This window comes from Dermacentor silvarum, chromosome 9 (genome assembly GCF_013339745.2).
Source record: "Dermacentor silvarum isolate Dsil-2018 chromosome 9, BIME_Dsil_1.4, whole genome shotgun sequence".
Classification (NCBI taxonomy): domain Eukaryota; kingdom Metazoa; phylum Arthropoda; class Arachnida; order Ixodida; family Ixodidae; genus Dermacentor; species Dermacentor silvarum.
Window position 1 is genome coordinate 108,357,167 of NC_051162.1, and position 2,575 is coordinate 108,359,741.

Here is a 2,575-nt window from a genome sequence, read left to right on the forward strand (position 1 = left end):
CAGCAGGCGCAAGTTGGAATCAGCTAGCGCAAGACAAGGGTAACTGGAGATCGCTGGGTGAGGCTTTCGTCCTGCAGTGGGCATACAAAAAGTTGGTGATGATGATGGCATACTGGTATATTCATTTGACTGCCCAGTGGCTACACAGTCAGTGAAGATAACAAAATCGTGGAAAATGCGAATGAAGTTATCTACTGAATGGTACGCCTTATATTTACAAAGGCTCTTTATCGCGTGAGATGGTGCTTAAGGCACATGCCGATAACCCCTTGTCACAACGCAGATAATCACACAGCCGAGATAGCACGCCTGACAACAAGAGATGCCATAGTAGGCTCAACTATGAAGGCCAAGATAAAGCTGCGCGTCTACGATGCGATCCTCAAGGACCTGAAGCTGAGGACTGCCTTGTTCACTCCAGAAGGCCACATCGTGCCATGCATTGACGGGTTCGGAAGCTGGTAAGCAATGTGTCTGGGAACATATGCCCGCAAATATACCCCGCTCCGTCGATGAACTCTTGTAGAAGGCTACAACGCAGAACCGACGAAGACGAAGACAAGAGAGGCACGCAACTTACACAGACACAGCGCTCTGTCTGTGTAATTTGTGTGCCTCTCTTGTCTTTGTCTTCATCGGTTCCGCGCTGTAGCCTTCTACGGTGTTCAACCGTATAGCGCCGGGTGCAGGAAGCAAAGCGCAGGGTGCACCACATAGTAAGGAAGTAAGCTATTCGACAACTTGGAGCAGGTAACATGACGTCCTTGGCTCGTTTGTTGCAGCGTGTACGACCTCTGCAAGGAGAACAAGAACACGACGAGGCTTTTGGGTAACGGAACAAAGCCAGAGAACACTGCCAAGTGTCCCATCCCCCCGGGTACCTACTACCGCACGCTGGAGTTCAAGCTCTCGCCGAAGCTGAACAAACACATTGGGGTAAGTAAGCGCTAAAGCGCGGCTCAATTCTCCGTTATACGTATAGAATGATCCACATCCGCCGCCAAGGCTGTGAGTGGTGAGGCTGGCTAACACTGCCAGGGATAAACATAACTACCCCGGAAATTGGAAGGCAAAAACGGTGCCGTGGTCGCTGAATTGGCACGAGCAACGCGTGCGTAATCCGAAGACGTGGGTTCGTATCCCGCGTGCGGCGAGTTGCTTTCTGATGCACTTGCATTTCGATTTACTTATCATTTCTGTAATTCAATTAAGAACCGCATATAATTTCCCCTATGCTGTCATTGGTGTCATTGTTAGTAGGCTTCATATGATATGACTAATAAAAATCGGGCCTCTCGCTTTCCTTTTTCCCGCCCCCCTCTCTCTCTATCTATCTATCTATCTATCTATCTATCTATCTATCTATCTATCTATCTATCTATCTATCTATCTATCTATCTATCTATCTATCTATCTATCTATCTATATATATATATATATATATATATATGACAAAATTCACGTTGAAAAACGCGTGAGACGCGTTAGACAATACTTATGAAAGGCCGATCTGCGGCCGTGACGGCGAAAATAGTTTTGTTGTGTTTTTCCACGTGGATTTCTTTAGATATTTTTACATTAAATATTTAACATTTACCATTCTATATTTAGCACACACAGATATTTATAAGCATGACAAGCAGAACTGTGCAGTTAGTTTCGGCTTATTTGCCCAACGGTTACGGCCTTTGGAGAAGGTCGGCGGAGAAGTGCTTGTCACAGGTCATGCGACAAGCACCCGTTGTCTGTACTCACGCTGAAACAGTATAGTTTACACCACAACAAAGAGCATAAAAAGTCACTGGCCCGGACAAGCTCCCACAGGTTTTCCGACGATATTCTCAGACCATCACAGCAATGTGCTATAATATGGACTTTTGCGAGGTGTATTTCTGTCAGAGCTGGCCTTGACAAATGAGACCTCGCTTCTCACCGTAAAATTTTCTATGCGTGGATTTGGACGTGAATGTTCTTCTGCTCGCAGAACGGTGAACTTCTCGGGACTATGCGACTTGAGAGCGGAACCAAGGTGGTCGCGTGCCACGCCCATTTCATGGTGCTCTACCCAACGAAGCCAAAGGTGAAGGAATGGTACTAGACGGCACTCTCTGCGAAATTCGGCTCATCAACCACCTGAACGGTTCACCGCTTCGCGACACAATAAATGGAAAGAAAGGAGCACGGCTATAAGATTGAAGGGAGCGACTGCGACTTGTTTTACACTTCTACGATGTACCGCTAGAAAATCAACATTCTCGTGGCCATCAGGGGTTCAGTCTTAGAAGTTAAACAAAGTATCAAACAGTAAATTCCTGTTACTGTTATGGGACTTCGTGGACGCAGCTGCGTATTCCGCTTTGAAGAGTTTGCTTTGAAATCTTGACGCAGCACTAAGTGCTGACTTGGTCACCGGATTTAGACCTTGCACTAAATATGAGAAAGTAGGTCGCATAAGGTATGTATGTATGTATGTATGTATGTATGTATGTATGTATGTATGTATGTATGTATGTATGTATGTATGTATGTATGTATGTATGTATGTATGTATGTATGTATGTATGTATGTATGTAT

At 45.4% G+C, this 2,575-nt stretch overlaps 1 protein-coding gene across 1 annotated transcript; it reads left to right on the forward strand.

The window, feature by feature from the left end:
- Window positions 1–240: 240 nt before the first annotated feature.
- LOC119464090 (uncharacterized) lies at window positions 241–2,197 on the forward strand. Its single transcript, XM_037724922.2, has 3 exons — window positions 241–461; window positions 783–936; window positions 1,985–2,197. Exons 1-3 carry the CDS (start codon window positions 256–258, stop codon window positions 2,096–2,098), a joined length of 474 nt encoding a protein of 157 aa, XP_037580850.2. The 5' UTR covers window positions 241–255; the 3' UTR covers window positions 2,099–2,197.
- Window positions 2,198–2,575: the final 378 nt, after the last annotated feature.